At 42.1% G+C, this 24550-nt stretch overlaps 1 protein-coding gene across 3 annotated transcripts in view; it reads right to left on the reverse strand.

The window, feature by feature from the left end:
- Positions 1-23935, reverse strand: part of CHKA (choline kinase alpha) — a 42487-nt gene extending 18552 nt beyond the window's left edge. For 2 of the 3 annotated variants that reach the window (XM_070427675.1, XM_070427674.1), the window contains exons 1-2: positions 23427-23935; positions 11210-11321 (exon numbers count right to left, since the gene is read on the reverse strand). In XM_070427675.1, the coding sequence (XP_070283776.1) occupies positions 11210-11321; positions 23427-23734 (420 nt within the window). In that variant the 5' untranslated portion in view covers positions 23735-23935. Of the gene's footprint in view, positions 1-152; positions 183-11209; positions 11322-23426 lie in introns of all 3 variants that reach the window. The other variant, XM_070427676.1, reaches the window with a different exon arrangement.
- Positions 23936-24550: the final 615 nt, after the last annotated feature.

Below are 24550 nucleotides of genomic sequence, written 5' to 3' on the forward strand. Positions count from 1 at the left end.
CGGCAAAAGTCTATACTCAAATATTGCCTCTAAAAATATATTGTTAAAATTAAACTAAAGTCTGCTTATGTCAGACACAGAAGGAAGCCCATAAAGGAAGCTCTTTAAAAAGTTAAGGTAAAAGATTCTTGAACACCCCATGAAAAACATACCTTTCCATTCCACAGCTTTATCAAAAACACCTGTACCAAGGGCAGAAAGTGTGGACAGGAAAAAATGCCACGTTAAGCAACACCAGCTACTCTAGCACCATTCAAAAAACCTAGGGATTTAAAGCAACAATCCCATCCATCATACACAGAAGCAACATTCCACAGACGTTTTAACATGTTTTGTATAAACAGTATATGTTCTAGCTTACTGAACATAAAACTAAACAAAATAAATATTCATGTGCATGAAGCTATCTGCAAAGACCTGCACTTACATATATTCGATAGTGTATTTACCATACAGTTAAGCACATTTTGTACAAAGTACAGAAAATACAAATGGGATATAAAACGTTTTGTGTAATTTGCATCTCTCTGATGAAAAGGTGGTACAGGTTAAATCCCGTTACAATGAAAATACTATTTCAGAAATACTTTTAGACCTCTGCTGATGGCTAGGTGTATGATATGATAAATCTTAGGAGGGAGTAATTAGGTATCATGAAAGCTTTAATCTAAAATACTCTCATGATTATGCTGTTACCTTAGACTTGGTCTCCTCTCCCCAGCAGCCTACAAGGTACTTATGAATACGGACTCCATCTTTGATTTACATCTTTCCCAAAAGCACCAAGTAAATCTTGGTGCTTAAACACTTTTTGGATGGCATGAATAAATGAAGTTTACTCTGGCACCATGAAGTTCAAGGTGGCTAGCTCAAGGTGCAACCTAGGGTGATGAGCTGACAGTTATGGCAAACTCACATCCATGATTCCAGCAGTGGGAACACTGGCTACAGTGTTAATTGGAACACTGAATGGGGCGGAAATGTCCCCAAAACATTATATTCTTTTGCTTTTTCTCCCCAAGGAAAGTTGAGCGTAAAAGAAGTTCTATTATCTGATATAGCTGATACTTTGTAGGGAAAGCTTCAAGACAAATAAGGAACTTGGATATCTTACTGAAATTTGTTGTAACTGGATTTGACCTGTACAGAGTTCTAAATGACTATGGTTATTCCTAGGCTGTTATTACTCAAACTGTATCTTCTTAGAGAGATACAGTTAATGGGTTATTAAGTCAACAGAAGTCCCTTTTCCTTGTCTAATGGTGCTCTCAAAAGCAAGTGACTTCATCCAAAGTTAGAATTGGTTTAGTTCCCAAGGCCATGACTTTTGAACATATTAGCAACCATTAAGTGAAAATAACTTCCCCACCCTGCCCACCCCAGTCCACCCCCAAATGCATGCATTACTTCTGCCATAAGAGCACCATCATGAAGGTAAGATGGACTTCTGCTATAGTCAACCTTCGGTTCTGTTTCCTCAGTACAGAATGCTCAGGTTCCCTCAAACCTGAGAATGAATCCAGGAAACCTCAAAACAAGAAGATATTCAGGAAAAGGTGAGAGAAGAGGCCTCCTCCTGAGTTAAGCCAAGAAGAGAGATTTACACTGCCAAAAGGTCAGAGACACTTCTGTCCTGGAAGACAGTAAGTAAAATATATCTTGGAATCTGTGGGATTTTACTTCAGAGGAACAAATTTATCTGAAGAAGATATCAAATATATTGTAGAAAATTTAACATGACTTCAAATTTTTTGCTAGCCTGCACATTTATAAAAATTAGCTTTCACAGCTATAAAAAAAAAAAAGCTGAAAATTTTTATATTTATTAAAAATTTGAACACTGACTGGTTATTTAATATCGAATAATTACTAAGATTTTTAAAATGTGAACATTATTCTGATCTTTTTAAAAATCACCTTAGATACAGACTGAAACATTCATGAAAGAAATAGTATGGTGTCTGGAATTTCCTTCAGAATAACCCTGGAGAATGAATGTGGGCAAAGAGGAAAGAAAACTGGTCAGAAGGAAAGATATATGTTGGGCACTTGGGTTTCATTATATTCTCCTGGTCTATTTTTGCTACATCTGAAATTTTCCATAATAAAATGTTTATAAAAGAAACAATGAAATTTTAAGACTTAAGAAGTCATAATGCATCAAATAGACACCTAATTTTATGAATATACTAAAAACCACTGAATTGTACACTTTAAATGGGATAAAGATGTTACTATAAAAAAAGAAGACACCCAGCGATAATTAAAAATGTACTGCCACTGGCTTCCTTCCATCTTCCTCATTCTTTTCTTCCTATTTTTGTTTTCAGAGAATCTATTCATTATAATCCATGTATTCATTAGACTGCGATGTAGGAAATAAAAGACTAAAGTGGTAGCAATAATAATAAAAAGGTATGGTTTACATTTTGCTTTAATATTATAGAAGATTTTAAAAGCTGAAAGAGATTTTGATTGGCCAAGAATATTTAAATTTAAAACCCAAATTCCTAAAAGTCTAAATTCTAAGATGAGAGGATAAAGGACTTTCACTTTTTTTGGGGGGGGGGTTGTTTTGTTAAGCCTCACTCGAGGATATTTTTCCATTGATTTTTAGAGAGAGTGGAAGTGAGGGGCAGAGACAGAGAGAGAAAAACATCAATGTGAGAGAGACACATTGATTGATTGCCTCCCGCACATGCCCCAACCAGGGCCGGGGATCAAACCTGCGACTGAGGTATGTGCCTTGACCAGAAATTGAACCCGGAACCCTTAAATCCACAGGCTGACACTCTATCCACTGAGCCAAATCAGCTAGGGCAGGACTTCCATTTTTTACTTTACATACTTCCATACCTCAAAAAGTGTTTAAAAGTATATGTGACTTTTATAATAAATATATTTGGTTCAAGGTTTCCAATGTTGCTTTTTCTGACAAAATCACATTTAAAAGGCTTTTGAACTTTAAAGACGACCATGAAAAAAGTAAATGTTCATATTACAGGTTATTAGTTTTCAAAATGTTCTATTTAGTGATTTGCAGAGATAAAAATCCATTGGTAATAAAACATCTTTAGGAGCTGGGATAAGAAAATACCACTTGATTGAATTGTCATATATAATTTTAGTGTTCAAAAATGTCCTACTTTAAGTTACTTAATGTTTCACAATCTAATCAGTTTATTTCTTTAAATCTGTTTAAGCCACTGGCCAAGACTAGCTCTTATCAGGGGCCAGTTCTTAATAAAAGGTTCCTCTAATGATGAGGGAATCAGCTTTATGACTAGACTACTTTAATACAACCACAACATTTGTGAGACTAAACCAAGCAGCACTTGCTCTTCCCCAGAGTCTGTGTATGTGTGTCTATAAATAAATTAGTCCCAGTGGCATGAAGTGGCATACAGCTATCCAAATGTCATTTGTACTACCTGAAACATTTATCTTCAAAATATCTTTAAAGATCCAATACTGCTGAGCGGCTGGCGGGGCAGGCTGGGAGAAGTGATGAGTCAGCTACAAAGAAGGACATGTCATCAATAGTGTAATAAACCCAAAATGCTACCTAAGAAATCAAATCATCATCAATTATAGATAATGTCAAAAGGAGGTAGCCACTATGTTAAACACAATGGTGGCTACAGAGATTTTTTTAGATACAAATAAAAGTGTTTTTATAGAAACATGAAGGACATTCTCTTCTTCCCAACAGCTCATCCCCATCAAAAAATAACTAAATGGACTGTCTCTTTCAAAGACTGTCGCAATATGATAAAGTAGTTGGTTGTGGCCTTTAAAAATGCTTTGGACCCCTAGCCATTTTGGCTCAGTGGATAGAGCATCGGCCTGCGGACTGAAAGGTCCCAGGTCTGATTTCAGTCAAGGGCACATGCCCAGGTTGTGGGCTCGATTCCCAGTAGGGGGGGCTTGCAGGAGGCAGCCGATCAATGATTCTCTCTGATGTTTCTCTCTCTCCTTCTCCTCTCTGAAATCAATAAAAATATATTTTTTAAAAAGTGCTTTGGAATCCAGAAATGAGTGAATAAGAAAGAATAATCCAAATGTTAGCTAGACTCAACCTCTAGGGCATCTAAGATGTGGTCCAGGAAAATCCTCTCTCCCCACTGACCTGGGATTACACTTGAGAGCTGAGTCCTGACCCACACCCAGTCTCTCATATTCATCCTGACAATAACAGTTGTTCATCCTCTTCTGAATGCTCAGTAACACTGGACCTGGAATGACATGGGCTTCTTTACTGTGCAGCCTGCAGCTCTGAAGACTTCTAAGATTCACCCTGGTTTCTGACCACACTCAATTCTCCAGGAGAGAACAGATTCTCAGCACAGGGATGGCACCTGTCACCATGCCTATTAATGATGGGACTGGATTCCTCTCTGCTGAGCTGGGGTGGAAAAAGCTTGAGAATCTTAACTCCACAGAAGGTACAGCAGTCACGCAGCTGTTTCCATTACAATTCTGCAGCACGCTTTCTTCTTAATGTTACCATGGACCCTAACCTTACTTCTCCAGGATTTCTAGGAGTTTTTCACTGTAATTATATTTTTGATATAAATTATTGCTTTTATGGTTTCATACAGCATTTCCTGAAAATATTTTACAGAACATATTTAAATGTCAGATGACAATGCCATGATTTAAAATAGAGCCTATGTGATTATTTAATGAGCACATATGAATTATGAGAATTTAGACAGACAAGTAAGTTCTAATATTTTGAGGTAGTTTCTAGAGTATCTTCAATGATCCCAAGGAACATTCTTTGGAATTTTGTAAAATTGGGTGACTTGGTGAACATCACAGGAGACTAGAACTTCTACAGACTAAGCCAATGAAGATAGGCGAGGAGCTCTTGGTAAAGAAGGCTCCTTTCAGGACCTTCCCAAACAAAATATATGTCTGACCCAGGGTAATCAGCTGCCCCAGGACTCCTGAGGCATCGGAGGTGAAAGTACCTTCGGCATAAACAGCCCAAGGGTTGACATGGAAGCAACCTGTTTCCAGGGAGAGAGAGTGCCCTGGCTCCTCAGGCCTGTGTATGCTTCCACACCGGATCAGCATTGCTGAGCTTGAGAAAGCTACCAGGGACCCACCAAAGGCAGGAAAAAGGATACTAGCTGATCAGACAAGGAAGAAAGTTTGTTTCCAACTCTGACCAAAACCTCAATACAATGCTGGAAGTGATATGAAGGAAGAAGGTTAACACTTCAATTGATTTCTCAGGTTGAGGCCCATAAATTTCTAAAATAACTGAATGTCTGTCATTTTCTACTGAGGAAACAGAAGAAGGGGATCTGATTTACCTAGGACAAAAACAAAGCAAAACCCCTCAAAAAACAAAAAGTGGAATATTCAATATGTAATATTCTGACATCTTAATCACTGAACCTCTTTAAACACAGCACAAACTGTAGCTGGTGCTACTTAACAAAAGCATTACAACTTTCTTTTTAAAAAGCATTTCTTGAAACCAAGAACTAAAAGAAGGAAATTAAAGCTGTAGAGAATGCTCCGACTTCAGAGGACTCATACTATACCGTGAATCGTGTCTGTCACCTGGAAACCAGAGTGCTCCAGGCACGATCGCATGGACAAGCCTGCAGCAGAGAACACATGCACATACAGCTAAAGTGGTACATTACCCCCAATGCCCTCATGCCACCCAACACAAAGACATTCCTTCCCAAGAGGGGTGGGCTGCGGTCACATCATCGTTCCAGGGGCCAGAAATCTGTATTGGTTTCATGCTATAAATCTCAAACACAATTTAAGACCAACAAGACAAAGACACTTTGTATATGTCAAAATTAGACACAGTTGTGTGTGGTTTATTTAGTTATCAAAAGAAGGCACCAAAGCAGGTATGGAAGGACTACAGATCGTAATTTGGTGACTATCTTTGTCGAGTTGTAGCTAAAAGAAATACTAGGTGGACCAAATGGGAATACAAAAGTAGAAAAGTTTGATTTCTGAGAGGGAAGTTTGACTACCTTAGATACAGATATAATTACAGCATACTCAAAGTACAGTGGAATTTGTTATTTTAAAGCAGAATAAACAACACAACTTAAACTCATGATAACCTAATATAATGAGAAAAATATATAGAATTCAGAGTATTCAGTTACCAGGGACATGGTTTTCAGTCACTTGGGACAAAGTGGGGCTCTTTGTGAAGGGGCCTCAGTCATACTGTCTGCACAGTAAAGGTGACCTTAGTTGCAAAGAGAAATGTCCATTTCTCAGGAGCCAATAGTTTACTAATAACTATCTCTGGGCTGTTCTATTATTTTATTGTGGGTTAATTTTTAATTAAACTGGGGTTAAGAGGAAACCGGGAAGAGCACATTTTGTTTTCTGCATTCAAAAAAGACCATGTACCAAATTTTAATCTTCTGAATCACTAACACATATCTGCGTTGTGCCTTGATGCCTTTAATTGTATTATGGTTAGTACTCAAACAAGCACTAATATTAGCCTTCTAGTACTCAAAAAAACAAAACATTTCCCAGACAACACTCGAGAGATCTTTGATGTATATTATAAACATCCATGCCTGTGAGACCGTACAAAAATGGTGAGGCCAAATCTCTATTCATGCACAGGAGGGATTGGCTCAACAGTCACTGTTCTGACAGAGGAAGGGACAAAGCAATCCTCTGAGACTTCCGCCAACTGGCACAGGTTACACTGAATGAACAATACGTACTGACATTTGTGTCTTCCACAATTCATGATAAATAAGCAAACTGGTTATTTGTAATCAGCCAAACTTGCTTCTTTGAAAAGGCTGCTACTGGACGCTGCAGAGCTCATGTTCCTTCCCAGTATCAGAAAGGAAAAAAATCAAGTTACATTTATAGCTAATTTTCCATGTCAAGCTCTTTTCTAGCAATGACATTTCTTACCACAATGGCAAAAGTTAAACTAGTACTTCTTCTCAAAACTCCTATTAAACCCAAAACAGAACAAAAAAACTCCTATTAGCCAGTGCCGGTTTGGCTCAGTGGATAGAGCGTCTGCCTGCGGACTGAGGGGTCCCAGGTTCGATTCCGGTCAGGGGCATGTGCCTGGGTTGTGGACACATCCCCGGTGGGGGGTGTGCAGGAGGCAGCTGATTGATGTTGCTCTCTCACTGACGTTTCTAGCTCTCTGTCTCTCTCCCTTCCTCTCTGTGAAAAATCAATAAAATATATTTAAAAAAAAAAAAAAAAAAAAAAAAAAAAAAAAAAAAAAAAAAAACTCCTATTAAACCATCCTACTTTAAGGTAGGGGCAATTTTATAGTTGAATTCAGTTTTCATCGACTACACAGCGAATATAAATAACTTCCTCCGCATTAAAATTAAAATTAATATTAGAGCTAGTCTGTGAAATAGACACTAAATTATATTGACATGTTATATTTTAAGATCACACCAATATTTTTGTTTAATAATTTTCTATAAATAATATTGTACAGCTGTTTTTCAAAGCTGTGTTTCTTTTATTTATATTCTCGAATGGACACATTCTTTCCCTTGTCTAACACAGGACTTTTAATAAGCCCCTTTAAGGGACACAAATCCTAAATAAGGCCTCCAGGACACAATTAGGAAGTCTGCTTATAGTTCATCTTATATAAAATTAAGGGACAAAAACTGGGCCTTAGACCAATTGGAAGGTTTTACCTTGGCTTTCTGCTACTTAACCCTTAGTGAACTGCACCAAACAGGAGCCATTTCCCTGCCACTATGGAAATAAAGGAAGTTAGACATCTCACAACACCAAGGTAAGGAAAAACAAAAAAGTTGAGAAATATCTCATTATTTCAAACCAAGTCATTTGTAAATGACTATAAATATAAACCAAAGAATTATTTCTATTTAATATTTTATTCTCACAGAGATTAAAAATGTCAAAAGCTTAAAACAAGGAGAAAGGGGGAAAAGGGACACACTAAACTAAACTAGTCTATCATATAATTAAGCAAAACAGCAAAGTATTATGAGAAAATACGTATTATGTGCAGTCATCAATTAAGATATTTAAAGGAAGGAGCTTATTTTAACCCACCTCAAAAGGATACTACAACTGCATTTATATAGCCGATTTAGGTTATACCAATTATATTTCTACAAATGCACAATCATGTGTAGAGATGTGTGTGCTTTCATCTAACATAAAGTAAAAAAGGCAAGTATAATATTTGCACTGTACTACATTTAACTCTGCCTTCAGCTACATATCTTAATGCCAATCCTGACAAGTTACTGTCAATTTTGGCAATTTTGTTGTTTGGGGAACAAAAGTGTCATTGTAGATTGTAAATATCTCTCCTTCCCTTATAGGCCAGATTCAAAGAGTTGATAAGATATCAGAAAATTTTTAACTGAGTTGAAAATATTTGGAAAAGAATTTACATTCATGGTAAAAACCCTGACAGTGTTGTGAAAGCTCAGCTTTTAAAGCACATGACAACTGCTGCCTGGCTCGCCTCTTTCTGGTCCTCAGTCTACCTCTCCTTTCCTTCTCTCTTACCGTGGTCTTGTCTGGGAGTCCCTGCATTTCCCCTCCTAGTGTTGTCAAAAGTAGTCTTAATGTCTGAAAGTCTAACTGGCAACAAGTGCCCCTGATAAATCCTGAAGAACTTGGGGACCAAAAATATTTAAATTTGAAGCTGTAGGTTTCATAGTTTTACTAGGTTCAAACTTCAATTTCTAAAAAAAAGGATACTTGAACTAAGGACTCAATCGAATAATTATGCTGAAAACAGGTTCCCACCTATGAGGCAAAGAAACAGTTTTTCCCCCCAAGAAAAATGAGTTTATTGTCTAGTAAGTAAGTCAATCATGAGACAGTCAACACTGGCTTATTACCCACCCTGTCAGCTACTCGTTTCCTTTTGTACCCAACATGCTCCAGGCATAGTTTCCAGCTGTCATCAGTAGATGCAGTTTCAGAAATGGAAACTAAACTTGTCTAATAAAAATATAATCAAGAAACTAAAGGTAGCGTATCCCCCTACCAATTAGAACTGTATGTAAAATATATTCCATTCTATTAGTTTGGTAAGAGTTAATTCCATGTTAAGTGGCTTCAATTATTCTGCTATTTATTTTCAGAGTTACCCAATAGTCTATTTTTCCCCTTAAAAACAAATAGAAACATAGAATTCTGTTAAAACAAATTCTATTTCCAGACATTTCTATTGTACTTAAGTACTTACTATAAGGTAATAATTCTAGGCTGCTAAAAAATTTAAAAGGACAACATACTGACTACTGAGAGTGAATCTGTTAGGGAAAGTCACAGGCTGTATTGTAGCTGGCTCTTACTAGGTGACCTCCCAGTAAGGCAGCATGTTCTAGAGCTGTGCTGTCTGATGCAGTAGCAACCAGCTACATGTGACTACTTACATTTAAGTTAATTAACATTAAATACAATTTAAAAGTTCATTTCTTGGCTGTACTTGCCACCTTTTAAGCATTAAATTAGCCACATGCAGCTGGTGACCAGCATCCTGGACAACACAGATCCAGAGCATCTGCCTCACCTCCATCATCACATCTCTGCTCTAGACAGAGCACAGGGCCTGCCACCTCGCTTAGTCTAGCATCTAGAGGAGTGCGGAATGCATATTTATTTATTTTAATTATTCTTTTTATTGGTTTGGGAGAAAAACAGCACTTTGTTGTTCCACTTATTTATGCATTCATTGGTTGCTTCTTGTATGTGCCCTGACAAGCGATCAAACCCATACCTTGTTGTTTCGGGATGATGCTCCAACCAACTGAGCTAGCCTGCCAGGGTCTAGGAGTACACATTTAAAACATTCCTATTTAAATTATAAATATAAATGAAAGCCTCATAAATCAGATTTAAACAATAGTCTTCTTCTATCACATGCAATTCTAATAGCTGGTTATTAAAGTGTTTTAAAACTATTGCTTAAATCAAAGCACACAAAAACAAACAGAAATGGGGTTTGTTACAGAATGGAAAAGTCCTCAAATACAGTGGCTAACGACTGACTTTATTAAAAGGGCCGAAAGGACATCAATTGGGTATTTCAAAAACTGTGATTTGAAACTGCAACTTGATTAGATTAAAAAAACAAACTGCATGGCAAACACAAAAATCTTTTCTGCTTGTGCATTGTCAGGGTGAAGGTCAGCTGCAATTCAGCTGTATATACCTAACTGTAAATGGCCTCAGATTTCCTCAGCAGAGTGCACACAATCTCACAGCAGACTAACTTGTTTCCAACTCTTTCAGACCCTAACCACTTTCACAGCTTGTCAGGGTCAAGGAAAAATTATCCAGTGAAAAGATTCAGTCAAATTATGACAAATTTTTAATGAATTAACATATAGAATGCCAATCTTAAGTATTAATATTTCTAAACATAATCGAATTATCATAGACATGGACATAACCTGCTTTTTAGATTGAGCTGAGACTAGTGTTTTAAAAATTAAGTCAGAAAACTATTCTCCATTTTATAAAGATAAAAAATGGGCCCTTCCAAAGAGGGTTTAAATGAGTATCAAAATTCTACCACAGAAATACATCCACCAAACATCTGTCTATGTGGTCAGTAAAATGGTCAACTCACGGTATTAAAAATAGTTTTACAAACCCAGACATTTGGGATATCCTATAATAGATTAAGACAATTCAACAAATAAGGTACTTTAATTAAAATTAGGTTCAATTATTTAAGTAATATGAAAATTAGGAAAGATTGTAAATCTAACAAATTTAAAGTTTTAAAGAAATCTCCAAGGAGGCAGTTAATAAATTCTACTTCCCTGAGGTCAACTCTGTCCACTGGGACCACCCTGTAAAGCCTGTGATCATGCTATAAAAACAACTTCTCCACATCAGAAGTTCACAACCTAAGTCTGAGCTGAAAACCCCGAGCATCATCAGGCACTCTTTAAGATTTAACCAACATTATACTTCCTGTGGACATAAAGCTAGGAATGTTTGCACTAGTTTCCTAATAAATAATAAGTAAAAACAGGAATTCACTTAGAATAGAAACAAAATCCAAGTTGTACAGACCAATTAAAATAAAAGTAATATATTTAAATAGCTTTAGTAACACCACTAAAACATTTAAAATCTCTTCCCAGGTAGTTTAGGAAAGACAATTAAAACTGTTAACAGGTCCCTCCCGTCCCTAAGTAGCCCAGGAACTCACCATCTTTAAAATCGCACCATACAGCCGTAGGAGCACTTTCCGAGGCTCGTCACCAACGGTGGCCACAGTGTCGGGTAAGGAGCACAGGAACAGCATGTTACTGAGGCCACCTCTGTGAGAAATAGGAGGATGGTAAATACCTGTATTCTGAAGGTCAACTAAGTCACTCTCCTTGGATAACTACGATGGATGGGAAGTGAGGACCCCACAAGCATTGTTCTAAGTCTTCATTCATTCTCTCACAATACTTGCAACATAAATGATTAACTCCACAATTTTCAGATCAATTCCATGATTCAAAACTAGAGGCCCGGTGCACGAATTTGTGCACCAGTGGGGTCCCTTGGCTCGGCCTGCGGGATCAGGCCAAAACTGGCTCTCTGACATCCCGAGAGGTCCCAGATTGCAATAGGGCACACAATGGGGGCCAGGGAGGGGCGTGGGAGGTTGGCCAGATGGGGAGGGACCACAGGAGGGCTCCAGGATGTGAACGGCCTGTCTTGCCCAGTCCTAATCGGCCAGACTCCAGCGGCAAGCTAACCTTCCGGTCAGAACGTCTGCCCCTTGGTGGTCAGTGCATGTCATAGCGAGCGGTTGAGCGGCCTTAGTGTATCATTAGCATATTACACTTTGGTTGAACGGACGAAATTAGGCTTTTATTATATAGGATAAGCAAACCCTTCCCAGCCAATGGGGGCTCACTGGTTGAGTGTCAACTTATGAACCAGGAGGTCATGGTTCAATTCCCAGTCAGAGCACATGACCGGGCTATGGGCTAGATTCCCAGTACAGGGGGTAGTCCATGGATGATTTTTCTCTCATCACTGATTTTTCTCTCTCTCCTCTCTCTCCCTTCTTCTCTGGAAAAACAAAAACAAAAAACAACAACAACAAAAAACAGGTAAATCCCCCAATCTGTCCTTCTAGAGTAGCACTGGGGGAGAGGTTTTTTTTAATCACATGTGTGCCCCACACATGGCACTGGCCTCTGGAGAATGACAAGGACCGGGAGTACTCTCTCCAGCACTGGCAATGGGGGAATCCTAGATGCAGTCCTTCAACCCCACATTCTTTTATGATTCCAAACCTCTATTACAGCAGATTCCATTTCCTCCAGAACTTTCCATTTGAAGTACAGTTCCAAGATCCACCTCTTCCATGCCCATGTCAGTAAAAATTTCTCAACCAATTTTTTAAAAAATATATTTCATTGATTTTTCAGAGAGAGGAAGGGAGAGGGACAGAGAGCCAGAAACATCAATGAGAGAGAAACATCGATCAGCCGCCCCCCGCAAACCCCCCACTGGGGATGCGCCCACAACCAAGGCACATGCCTCTGACCGGAACCGAACCTGGGACCCTTCAGTCCACAGGCCGACGCTCCATCCACTGAGCCAAACCTGTCAGGGCTCTCAACCAATTTTGACTAACAAGCCTTTTCAAAAAACCTGCAACATTAAGTGATTCTTGGAGCATTCAGAGGAAATGCAAGATCTCATTACCCTAACCCTTCCATTTTGACTAGTGAAGACAAGAAACAAGTTACAGAGGTCATTCAAACAGGAAGGAATAGCCTTGAGGACAAATCACCTGCCTGGGTTGGAAATGACTGGGTATAGAAGAAGGCTAGCTAATGCAGAGATTGGAGTTAAACTGCAGAATAAAAAACAGTGTACAATCAGGAATTACAGGCAAGAGGCACCTCACCTCTACTAACTTCAGAGCCACTAAATCCTAACTAGTCAATAAATCTTGAGTAATCTATATATATAAAAGCCGAAGTGACCATTACACAACCGAACAACCAGAACAACCAGAACAACCAGTCAGCCAGTTGCTATGACGCTCAACACAGGAGCTGCCCCCTGGTGGCCAGTGCGCTCCCACAGCCAAACTCCCACAGCCCCTCCCTCCCCACAGGTTGGCCGGCCCCTGATAGGCCTCCATCACCAGCCAGGCCGAGGGACCCTACCAGTGCACAAATATGTGCACCAGGCTCTAGTTATTACATAAGCACAGCACTCTTGCTAGAAGCTAGGGTAATACAAAACCAAAATAGGATCTGGTCCCTGCCCTCAAGAAATGTCCACTCTGATGAAGAAAGCAGACATAAAACTATAAGACAGAGTTCAAAATCAGGGGACAGTGTTTGCAACTATGTGCTTCAGCACATCCTGAGCCTGTCAGATGCATCCACATTGGATGACAGTATATAACCAACTTTTGTACAAAAAGTTAGCAGCAAATCGAACCACAGCTTTCTAGAATAGCATCCCCAGTCAGGGAGTCACTATTCCTTGTTCCATCCATGAACAGTCCAGCCTAGTCAAAATATGATGCCAAAAGGCTAAAATACAAAGCTAATCTAAATCACCACATGCCCAATTATGTAGGGATTTGTGAGCATACAAAGACAAGCACTGTCAAGGAATACAAAGCAGCCCTAGCCGATTTGGCTCAGTGGATAGAGCACTGGCCTGCAAACTGAAAGGTCTCGGGTTCGATTCCGGTCAAGGTCACATGCCTGGGTTGCAGGCTCAATCCCCAGTGCAGGGCGTGCGGGAGGCAGCCAATCAATGATTCTCTATCATCAATGATGTTTCTATATCTCTCTCCTTCTCCCTTCCTCTCTAAAATCAATAAAAAATAGCCGAAACCGGTTTGGCTCAGTGGATAGAGCGTCGGCCTGCGGACTGAAGGGTCCCGGGTTCGATTCCGGTCAAGGGCATGTACCTGGGTTGCGGGCACATCCCCAGTGGGGGATGTGCAGGAGGCGGCTGATAGATGTTTCTCTCTCATAGATGTTTCTGACTTTCTGTCTCTCTCCCTTCCTCTCTGTAAAAAATCAATAAAATATATAAAAAAAAATAAGTAAAATAAAATCAATAAAAAATAAAAGAAATACAAAGCAAGAGAGAACACTTCAACTTGTGTAGGCAGGAAAGATAACCGGAATTTTTTTTGGCTGGAGGTTATTAATGTTGCTACATCGACATCAGTCTAACAACTCTGACAGTTCTGTTCCTGTGGCAGATATTCACCTCTCTTTCCTTGCTAGAACCCAGGTTTATTCAGCCGGGAAGTGCCCTGTATCAAAACTATACTTAGCAGATACTTTTACAGCTAGGTGGGCCCATGCTACCAAGTGTTGGCAAATGAAACGTATTTGTGTGACTTCTGGGAAATCAACATAAGACAAGTTCCCACTTTGCCCCTCTCTCTTCCCCACCTTCCCCCCTAATAAACAAGAAAATGATGGTGTGTCAATTGCTGAGCTATTGTCTCTGAGCTCCAAACCCATCTGTGTTTTCTGCTATGATGCCGGATTGGGACTATACCAGTTCCAGATCTCTGTGATCAGATGCTCCCCATTGGGTATGGGCAGTGGGGCCCTGTGGCACTGGAGGGGCCTGGAAGGCAAGAGGGAGAAGGTGTGTTGCTTCCTGTTCCTGTTGGCAATGCACTAGCAACACGTCAGCCCAGCCATGGCAGCTGTTCCACAACCAGCCCCAGAACACCCTCTCAGAGGTACCAGCTCAGAGGTCTGGGCTCTGGCTCCACAGGGACACTTCTCAAGTTGAGATACCAGCAATAGTTAAGCAGTGCCCTCTCCTCGGAGGCTGTATCCTAATTCTGTGGGGCCCTCCTCAGAACTTACAGGTTCTGATAACTCAGACCTCTTCCCTTTTGGTTCTCCAAGGCTCGGAGTGGGGCTGCTTCATACAATTAATTATTTTAATCACTTCTGCCTTTTTGGTTCCCTCCACACCTGTCCATCCAATTCCCTATATTAAGTTCTCTATGTCAAAGTACCTAGTATTATTCCAGTTATTTTGCAAGAGCCTGACTGGCACATATGGCCAGAGCTTTTGCAGCTCCTTAGATTATGAGAATAAGGGCCACATCCTAGGAATGGCAGAGCAGTTAGCTGGAAGGAGCCTGCATCCCCATCTAGCCTGTGAAGCTTCCAGACTGGCCTGGCCTGGTGACTTCTGGAGTTCTAACACAGAGGAAAATACATTTCTATGTGGTTTAAGCTACTGTTACTCTGGAGTTTTCTGTTATAAGTACTAACTGATAAAGCCTATCACCACATCCACTAACTTGAGTTCTTCCAAGCTGGAAACTCCTCCTTCTCTGCTATCTAAAAACTACTTACCATTTAAGACCAAGTTCAAAGTCCAACCTCCACAAGAAGCTTTTGTCATCTTCCCTGCTAGCTCCTTGAAGGCCAGGGTAATGTCTACCTTCAATTCTTAAGGCCCAAAGGCCTCCAAATTGTGGATGCTCAATAACTATTTCCCAGAAATGACAACGAACAGCAGCACTCTTGTCCCACTAAGTCTCTCTTCTCCAAACTCCTCCGTTATGTTTGAAAACTGCTTATACTGCTCTCTAATGATTGGGAAATTAGTCTTAGCTCCCTAATTAGACTGTAAGCCCCATCATCCTGTGGATGGCATCGTGTTAAGAGTAAGACCTCAGGCTTCAGAACCAGGGAGCCTGGCATTCAAATCCCACTCCTGCCACTTACTAGCTGTGCAATCTTGGGCACATCACTACTAATAAACCTCTCTGACCCTCAAATTCACTCCTTTATAAAAGAGTAGGACTTCATTAGTCACTATAAGGGCTCAGAGTCATGAAGTATTTGACAAGGATTAACTCATTTCATCCTCCCAACAATCCTACAGGTGGACACCGGTATCACCCCAGCAAGAAAGGAAGTGACTAAGACAGGATTCAAACGCAGGTGCATGGCGCCAGGGTCCTTGCTTTTAACTCTGATGCCACAAGACCCAAGAAACAAAGCTAAACATGGTAACAGGTGCAAGTGGACACCAAGAGCCTTACATCAAGACTAGACTGTACAAACCTGCACAAAACAAATGTCTTCGTTTCCTACAGCTGCTGTAACATGTGACCGAAAACTTGTGGCTTAAAACAGCAAATTTACTATCTTTTAGTTCTGGAGTTCAAATGCCTGAAAAAAGGTCTTCTAGGGCTAAAATCAAGGTGTCAGCAGAGCTGCACATCAAAAGTATATCCCACATTTCAGGAAACACACAAACGAAACTAAAAACAGACTCTGAGCTAATCAATTTCAAAGGATAGGGGCCATTAAGGGGAATGCAAAGTTAATGTTTAATGGGCACAGAGGTTCAGTAGTTTGGAAGGACAGAAACATTCTTGAGATGGATAGTGGACACAGTGACACAACAATGTGAGTGTACTTAATGCCACTGACTTGCACACTTAAAATGGTTAAAACTGTAATAAATTTTATTTTATGTATATTTACCACAATTTTTAAAAAAAGGAATGAATCACTGATATGCTATAACATGGATGATCCTTAAAAACATAATGCTTAAGTCACAAAAAATCACATGCACTCCATTCATAAGAACTGTCCAAAACTAGGAAGTCAATAAGACAGAAGTCAGATTAGTGAGTGCTTAGGGCTAGGGAGGCAGGAGGCTAAAGGGGACAGAGTTTCTCTTTGAGATGATGAAAATGTTCTAAAACTGATTGTGATGGTTGCATATATCTGTGGGTATTCTAAAAACCACTAAATCGGACACTTTAAATGGGTGAATTGTGGTATATGAATTATATTTCAATGAAGTTTTTTAAAAATAAAAAAATCGACTTTTTCCTATGTAATGAGTTTTCTTAAGCTACTAAAAAACCTGAATGTGCTTCCACAGAAATAATGTGTCCGGATGTAAATAAAAGTCATATTTAAGATTTTTTCTTCAGTAGCTGAAGAGAAAGCAATCACGAGTACCTGGGAGCCTTCACAAGAGTTAAGGATCTATTTTCCCCAAGGCCAGTTAGTTGTCTACCCCAACTGAGGAGGAACAGAAAGATAAGGGAACTCAAGGTTCTAGTATCCCCATCCCCCACCCAGCAAGCAAGTGGAAAAGCAGATGGAAGGTGCAGAGACAGAGGATACAAGGACCCTTCACCTTTCTTTTCAACTGGGGGGCAGGGCCTCATGTGCACAGCTATCAGAATTGCCCTGCTGTTCTAGTCACAGCCAACAAGGGCTTCTGGCTCCCAAGCAACAGGACAAGCATTAGTTAAAAGTCCTAGTTCTCCTTCCTGTCACATCTTCTTGAAAGCTCAGTCAACAGGGAGAGCAAACAGATGAACTACTGTTCTAAGTTGTGTAACTCAATTCAAAGTTTATCCCCGTACTCCTAAAGAAGGAAGGCAGGCAGGCCAAGCTTGGACAGAAACAGGCGCACAACCTGGAAATCCTTCATCTCTTATATTATCTGTAGCCTCTGTTGCTCAATAGGCCTTAGTAGGAGGAAGTAAACCATTGATTATGTTTTAATGACAATCAAAATAAAAGGTCACCATTATGGATGACGCAAACTGTGAAAACCATCCAGAAATAAGCCAGTTACCAATGAGCCAAATAAAATGACTAGGAACAAGGAGATACATTAGGAAAATATGCTCAATAACTATTTATTGAGTTAAAGTTTAATCAAGTTCCTCTTAATTTGCTACTAGGTCACTGCAAGTCAAACAGAAATGATAGCAAAAATCCAACAGCCCTATATATGGCATAATTTGTCAAGATTATCTGCCCAAGGCCCTGGCGGGGTAGCTCAGTTGGTTAGAGTGTTGTCCCAATCCAAGGATGTGGGGTCAGAACACATACAGGAATAAATAAATGCATAAATAAATGCAACAACAAATCAATGTTTCTCTCTCTCCCTCCCTCTTCCTCTTTCTAAAATCAATTACAAGGAAAAAAAATATCTGGTCAAGTTGATATTTTATTTTATCCCTGGAACTCTGAAAGATTTCAAAGAATTATGAATTCAAACTAGAAACTTTGAATTGAAACTACAAACTTTATCATCTGGCAGGGACAGCTTTATAATAAACATACACATCATAATTAAATTTAGGAGGCACAACATACTCATGAAGCAAATAAAATGAAAATAACACATTCATGTCACATTCAACACGTGTAAGTGACACGTTGGAAAATGAAGAGCAGAGTCACTGCTGCCAATTCTAACCAGCGTCCTCTGGACCTAGCTGAGTGTGCTTCACCAACCCCTACCTAGCTTCTTTTATAGATTATTAATCAGATATAAAAATAAACATTTCAATTTCTCTTTATATACAGCTAATCAAGAATTAACTTACACCCTGGCTGGGTGGCTCAGTTGGAGCATTGTCCCATACACTAAAGGTTGCAGGTTCAATCCCTGGTCTCTGTGTGTCTCTCTCTCCCCCGCTCCTTCCCCCAACTCCTTCCTTCCCCTCTCACTTCCTCTCTCTCTAAATATCAATGAACATGTCCTGGGATGAAGATTTAAAAAAAAAAAATTTTTTTTCAGTAAATTGCGCTCCAGTGAATTGAAACCTACCTACAAAATTCCTTCTTCTGGTCACATAACAGACGACATTCTGTGTACTGTTTATGTCGGCCTCCTCTGCCCTGAATTTCCTGATCTAGCCCTTTAAAAAGCCAAAATGTTTTTCATTCATACCAATTTATAATAAGAAAAACAAATTTGTTTCTTGGTGACTTTTCCACCCTTCAACTTCAGCGAAAGTTCTGGATTTAGCAAACTTTATTTTTTTCTTCCCCCACTCGTCTTTCTCTACATTAGCCCCACTGATCCAGAGCCTACGGCATAATCCTTCCCAAGCCCACTATCTTAGTGACTATCTTAGTAAAGACTCTGGGAAAACTGATGTTACCGACACCCAGGGCAAACCCATAAAACCCCCAAATAAGGCAAAGTTAAAGTTTAATCAAGTTCCTCTTAATTTGCTACTAGGTCACTGCAAGTCAAACAGTTTACTGTAACATCAGCATACAGTACAACTGATTTCAAAACTTAATGGCAATTTGTAGATTTTTCAAGGAGAAGTAAAATAGACATTTTCCCCCTATGAGGCAAATGAGGAAATACCCTTCATTTCAGAGGCCTATGAGTTCACCAAAAGGCGCAGCTGTGTTTCACCTGGGAGGCCAGGAAGGAGTGCTGCCCCTTGAACAGATCGATAATGAGAAAAACCCCAGTGTAATGTGAGGAAGCTAAGGAAGGTGGCTGTGACTGTAAAATACGGTCCTGCCACCTTCTCGCTTTCTAATGTTCAGTTCCTCAGGATGGAACACCACAGCACAGCCCTGAAACGCATCATACCCTCACCAGCCACAATGCTATAGGGGCAAGATGTCATTTTGGTTCTATAGCACATATAAAGAAAGCAAAGGTCACTTCACAAATCCCTATAGAGTCTATTATAGTATAGACTATTACCATCTTATCAAAATACTATCATCTTACTGAATACTACCATCAGGTGTTGGCTATGAAAACTATTAACTTTGGTGCTCTGAAAAGTTCACTTAGACTGTGACTATATTCCACGTGTCCACCTGTGAAAGGAAGCCAAATCTGAGTCAATGATATCATCAAAACCTGTTCAGTCCCAAGAAAAAAGGGAATATTCTTGTAGATGTGATGCATTCCAGCTGTATCATGTAACCCACTTGCACCCATCAGCACTTGGGAATGTCACATCCTAGGCTTCAAGCACCCAGCCTGCAATAGGAAGCAGGTGGTAACTGCTGTAGAACAGGCGTGGACTACAGTTACCAGGCAATGCACAGGGGCGAGTCTTGGAGCTCGTGTATGTATTTACATCTAGGAGAGGCTTTAATGTTTGCAACTTAATCTCACAAAAAATGTTTCCAAGTATACAAGTAACATACAATTTACCCTCTGAACCATGTTTAAGTGTACAGTTATATATTCACATTTTTGTACAACTATCATCACCATCCATCTCCATAATACTTTTTTTTCTTCTTGTAAAACTAAAAGGCTGTATCCACTAAAGACTAACTCCCTTTTCTCCCCTCCCCCAGCCCTTGGAAATCAACAGTCTACTTTGTTTCCATTTATCTGACTACTCTGGTGACCTCACAGAAGCCAATACAATATTTGTCCTTCTGTGTCTGGCTTATTTCACTTAGCATAATGTCCTTAAGGTTCATCTATTGTAGCAGGTATCAGAATATCCTCTTTTAATATTCCACTGTATGTAAATGTCACCTCTGCTTATCCATTCATCCATCAAAAAACATCTAGATAAAAACAAACAAACAAAAATACCCCATCTAGATATATTTTGCCTCACCACTGTGGCTCAGTGATTGAGCACTGACCTATGAACCAGGAGGTCACAGTTTAATTCCTGGTTTGATTCCGGTTAGGGCACATGCCTGGATTGCAGGCTTGATCCCCAGTAGGGGGCCTGCAGGAGGCAGCCAATCAATGATTCTCTAATCATTGATGTTTCTCTCTCCCTCCCTCTCTTCCCTCTGAAATCAATAAAAATATATTTTAAAAAACAAATCTATACATATTCCAATCATCTGGGAAAGAATTCATATCTAGGTGAGGCAGCTCAATGCTCAATGATAAACCCAAGAAACCACCTGCTCCAGAGAAACCTTTAACACAAAGATTTTCTTCTGCTAAGTTATCTGGTTTGCACCTAACCAACTGTATTTTGCTGAAAAACAAAAATGGCATTGACACCACTGCAAACTGTCCGTAAGTCACAGGCATCAAGTCCAGCAAACATCCTGTCTCACTAGAGCTTAGGGCCTGGACCCAGGAGTTTCAAGAGCATCATCTAAAAGTCAAAATGACTAAAGAGCCTGGCCGGTGTGGCTGGGTGGTTGAGTGTCGACTTATGAACCAGGAGGTCAAGGTTCAATTCCCAGTCAGGGCACATGCCCAGGTTGCAGCTCCATCCCTGTGGGGGGATGTGCAGAAGGCAGATGATGGGTGATTCTCTCTCATCATTGATGTTTCTCTCTCTCTCCCTCTCTCTGAAATCAATTAAAAACATAATTTAAGCCCTAACTGGTTTGGCTCAGTGGATAGAGCATCAGCCTGCGGACTGAAGGGTCCCAGGTTCGATTCCCGTCGGGGGCATGTACCTTGGTTTCGGGCACATCCCCAGTGGGGGGTGTGCAGGAGGCAGCTGATCAACGTTCCTCTCTCATCGATGCTTCTAACTCGCTATCCCTCTCCCTTCCTCTCTGTAGAAAATAAATAAAATATATATTTAAAAAAACATAATTTAAAAAACAAACAAACATGCCCTGGCCGCTTCCACTCAGTGGATAGAGCGTCATCAGCCTTCGAACTGAAAGGTCCCAGGTTCAATTCTGGTCAAGGGCACATGCCCAGGTTGTGGGCTCAATCCCCAGTGGGAGGCTTGCAGGAGGCAGCCGATCAATGATTCTCTCTCATCATTGATGTTTCTATCTCTCTCCCTCTTCCTTCCTCTCTGAAATCAATAAAAATATATTTTAAAAAAATTAAACCAAAGAAAAAACAGGCCTTTGCTGGCTCTTTGGGCAAGTTACTCAGTGCCTCTAACCCTGTTTTCTCAGCATAATATAATGTATCTAATAGGGGTTTATGTGAAGATTACATGAGATAATGTCAGCTGCTCATATGAGCACCAACCACAAAGCAAAGGTTAATCTTTTTTTTTTTTAATATATTTTTATTGATTTTCCACAGAGAGGAAGGGAGAGAGAGATAGAGAATTAGAAACATCGATGAGAGAGAAACATCGACCAGCTGCCTCCTGCACATCTCCTACTGGGGATGTGCCCGCAACCCAGGTACATGCCCTTGACCGGAATCGAACCCAGGACCTTTCAGTCCGCAGGCCGACGCTCTATCCACTGAGCCAAACCGGTTTTGGCCAAAGGTTAATCTTTAAGAGTATGGCCAGATGGATGAAAGAGGAAAGCTCAATCTTCAGTCCTCTATTCCAAGGTTGTTCAACCTCAGTGCTGTTGACATTTGGGGCCCAATAATTCTTTCTTAGGGGAAGAGGAGGGGCTGTCCTGTGTTGCCAGCTGTGGAGGAACCAGGAAGGAGAACATGGGCAGCAGTCAGAGCTGGACAATCCAAGGGACTAGACTGAAAAAAACAACCACAACAACAAAAAAGCCACCCTCCTGGAACAGATAAGCAACTATAGCAAGGTTACAAGATACAAGATTTAATATACAAAAGGCAATCGCTTTCCTACATACACACCAGCGATGAACAAGTGGAAAGTGAAATAAAAAACACAATTCGGGGATTATCTAAACACCTTTTGGTTTTCTTTTCTCTGCCTTTTGACTCAGGGCTCATAAGCATCTCTGTGCGAGGGGCCAGAGGCACAAAAAGGAAGTGAAGCTCAGTTAAGTTTGCTGCATCTGCAGCTCCGGTGAAAGACTGGGCACAGAAAAGGCATCGAATGACTAAAATTGGATTTAGGGATTCTCGGTGGCAGCCAGCCAGTTGCTAGATACTGCCCTCACCCTGGTCAGCCACGTCAGAGAAAATTTGCAGGAGAAAAAAAAAAAAAAGACCTCAGTTTAAAGGTCTAAATGGAAGGATGCACACTAAAATGTTAAATGGTTACCCCCATGGGAACAGAGTGGAGACAAAAATCAAGGGGGTCTTTATGGGTGAACATGCACACCCATACGTTTATGATTAAATTTAAATTTTAAAACGTTTAACCTTAAAATAACGGGGTGGGGAGGCGGGAATTCCTTCTACTTTACCCCCAGTGATTTTTGGAGCCACACCTCCTACTTTGCTTAGTAACACACCTAGCGGGTTTGAACAGCGTTGGGGGGCATGAGCATATGGTACCCCTTCACCACTCACAGATGACTCTTCCAAAGAGGAGGAAAAAAAAAAATAATCCAACCGTAGACGCCAGGCACGGGAAGGAGAAGTTACCGAGTGATTTCTGTAAAGCCAGCCATCACACCCCTCCTCTATTTAAGATCCTCAACCGCAAAGGAACTTTCTAGGCGTGTTTTAAGCCTCTGAACGAAATGTACTACTTTGTGACCGAACGGTATTGTTCTCAGAAGAGGAGACCGGCTTTCCCACGCAAGCGGGAAAAAAATACTTTATTTATTTATTTTTTTTTCCCCAAAAGCCTGCCTCTTGGAAGGTCTTGGGCGGCCGCGGGGCCTGTTTCGCGAGATTTGGCCTGGACTTCACAAGCGTCCGGGAAAGGTGGCTCTCGCCGGCCCCGCGCCCCCGCCCCCGCCCGCCCGGCCGGCCGCCCGGCGTCACCTGACCGGCTAGCGGCGGGCCACGTCCCCCCCGCCCGCCCGCTCGCCACCGACCTGATGATACTGATGTGAAACTGGTCCTCGCGAAGGCCCCGCCAGGCGCCGGGCAGGAACTCCTTGCACCACAGATAGGCCCTGCGCCGTGTCCGCGGCTCCGGCTGCTCGTCGGCCGGCGGCGGCGGCGGCGGGGGCAGCGCCAGCGGGGGCTGCCGGCCGCCCAGCTGCTTGGACTCGAGGTCGCTGGCGGCGTCGCGCTGCTGCCCCACGCCGGGCGCCGGGGTCGCGCTGCTGCTGCCACAGCTCAGCAGCAGCCCGAGCGGCGAGGGCTCCGCCTCGCCCCCGTTGCAGAACTTGGTCTTCATGCCAGGCAGGCAGCCGAGGAGGCGCGGGCGGCCGACGCGCGAGAAGGCGAGGTTCAGGGTCCGGCCGGGCGTCGCGGCCGCTCGCCCGCTCGCAGACGGGCCGGCCAGGGGGCAGCGGCGGTTGGGGGCGCGCCGGGCTGGGTTCGCTAGGCGGTGACGGCGCGGAGACTGCGGGAGGCGTGTGGCGGCGGCGGCGGCGGCTGCGTTCGGCTGGCCCTGCTGTCCGCGGCGCTCGCTCCTATACCGCCGCCGCCGCACGAGGAGCGCCGCCCGCGTCAGGGCCCGCCCTCGAGCTCGCCGCTGATTGGCCGCCGCCCGTTGGCCCGGCGCGTCACAACCGCCAACGCCCAGGACACGCCGCCTTTCCATTGGCTGCGGCCCCGGCCCTGCCCGGGCGCTGCGACCGCAGGGGGCGGGCCCGGCGCGAGGGGCGGGGCGGGGCGTGAAGACGGCGGCGGGGTTCGTGGGGATGGAGAGGGGCGAGCGAGGCACTCGGTACCCGGAGGGAGGGCTGGGGCGGGGTGGGAGGCGGGGCTGGCTCCTGGACTTGGGGTTCGGACTCTGGGCTTGGATTTGGGGGCCGAAATTTTCCTGGGGCCCCCTCGGACCCCCAGGACATTAGAGGCCGGGGCCTGGCGGGGGCCGGCTGGAAGCTCATGCCCGGAGGCTGGCTTCTCTCTCCGCATGACCTTGGGACGAGGCACCTAGGTCTGCAGCTCCGCGGGTGTGTTTTTTTTAAATATTTCCCCCCGACTGTTCTCGGGGCGCGGCCACGCCCCTTCCGAGCCGGAGCCGGAGGAATGATTGTCCAGAGAT

The sequence above is a fragment of the Myotis yumanensis genome, unplaced genomic scaffold (genome assembly GCF_028538775.1).
Source record: "Myotis yumanensis isolate MYYU_CA2020_CCGP unplaced genomic scaffold, mMyoYum1.0.hap1 SCAF_10, whole genome shotgun sequence".
NCBI lineage: Eukaryota > Metazoa > Chordata > Mammalia > Chiroptera > Vespertilionidae > Myotis > Myotis yumanensis.